This window comes from Nestor notabilis, unplaced genomic scaffold (assembly GCF_000696875.1).
Source record: "Nestor notabilis isolate BGI_N333 unplaced genomic scaffold, ASM69687v1 scaffold14425, whole genome shotgun sequence".
NCBI lineage: Eukaryota > Metazoa > Chordata > Aves > Psittaciformes > Psittacidae > Nestor > Nestor notabilis.
Genome location: NW_009930713.1, coordinates 38768 through 40363, shown reverse-complemented (window position 1 = coordinate 40363; position 1596 = coordinate 38768). Strand labels below are relative to the sequence as shown.

The 1596-nt window shown below is 44.7% G+C and overlaps 1 protein-coding gene across 1 annotated transcript in view; it reads left to right on the top strand.

The window, feature by feature from the left end:
* LOC104406534 (chromosome unknown open reading frame, human C14orf105) overlaps positions 1-850 on the top strand; it is a gene marked incomplete at its 5' end in the record, with an annotated part of 7494 nt that extends 6644 nt beyond the window's left edge. Inside the window, one exon of the mRNA XM_010015541.1 lies at positions 606-850. Coding sequence (XP_010013843.1) covers positions 606-850 — 245 coding nt within the window. The remainder of the gene's footprint in view (positions 1-605) is intronic.
* Positions 851-1596: the final 746 nt, after the last annotated feature.

The window sequence follows — 1596 nt, the reverse complement described above, 5'->3', positions numbered from 1 at the left end:
GGAATGGATGTAGAATTAATCTGGAGGGCTGACCAGCAGTGCTTTATATTTGCACTGGTTGGTGCAGGCTGGGGAAGCAGCTGGAGGGGCTGGTGATGCCAGAGCACACAAGGACCAAACTGTCCCTCACAAAGGAGAAATCAAAGTGAACCTCAGCTGCCACTTCATACTGACATCCCTGGGGCATGTGCCCCTGTTCTGCTTTGTTTGCATGTGACAACCTTTGGCATAGGCTGAAAATGTATCACCAAGGATAAAAATACTTAAATCACTGAAAAACTTGTCTGACAGTGAACTTTCACTAGGAGAAAGGGGAACAGACTTGGTTGCTCCTACTCCCTTGTGTTTCTTCACCTCAGCTCTCTTCTGCTTGGGGATGAAACCATACTACCTCTTGCCAGACTCTATAATTTCACCATGAGTGTATTATACCTTTTCCCTCTCAGCCTTGAGCATAGGGTCTGGTCTTACACTGATATTTCAGGATCTTCTTTACATGCCTCCAGCTGCCCATAGCCATTTTCAGCTAAACTCTAGGCAACAGGGCTTGCAGCTCTGGAAAATTATGATTCTTTTAAGTTTGGGGTTTTTTTTCTCTCCGCAAGGAAACACGTGGGGTGGTGGACTCTCCAGCCAGTGTGATGGGGCTGAACTTTCTCCAGGAAGAAGCAGGAAGGTTGACCTGTGGTTCTTCAGGGAGCCGCGGATGAGGGATCTGTTCTGGGACACCTCCAGCACAGGGTCTGAGGAGTGGGAAAGGGAAGAGAAGATTTATCGCAAACCTACGCTTGTGAGAACCAAGACAGAGAGAGTTTCTCTCTTTGATGACTTTTTTGATAGGGATTTCTAGTGGCATGGCTTGGAGTGAGACAGACATGCTGAAGAAAAGCCCCAGCTCTGGTGGTGCTGAAAACTCCCAGATGGATGGACCAAGGGTGAAGACACGACGTTCTCATTGAGCAGCATTTCTGGGAGTACAGGACAGTGGAAAGGGCAGCTGGAAATGAAGAGACCACAAATGTGGAGTAAATAATGACTGTCGGGGTTATGTGCCTGAATCAAACTATCTGGGAGGAAAATGGCTTGGACTGAGTAACAATGAAGTGGGGATAGAGGGAGAAGAAGGCTGACAAAAAAACTAGGCAGAAGCTGGAGAAAATTCTGGGTTAACCCCAGACATTGTTCGAACTGAAATGAAATGCTTTGCTTGCCTTCAGGTTACTCAGACTTTGTGTTTAACTTTTTTTAAACTTTATATCCTTTCCTAAACCACAAAAACCCAGTTCAAATTGTAAGGTAAAATGACCAATTTAGGAAGTCTCTAAAATAAATACTCTGCATTTCTAAAATTCCTTTTTACTTTTTTTTTTTTTTTAAAGTATTTCCTCCGCTGTCCCAGACACAGAAATACATGTACTTTCTTCATACTAACCTCCAGTTTTATAGATAACCTTCTGAAAAAGCTGGTTTTCATTCACTTACTTTCTCTGTTCATGGTTCAGTGCTGTGCAGTGAACAGTGGAAACTGAGGGATCTCCAGCATCTCCTACAGACACATACCCTGGTGGTGCTGGTCAAGGCTGCTGCACCACCAAG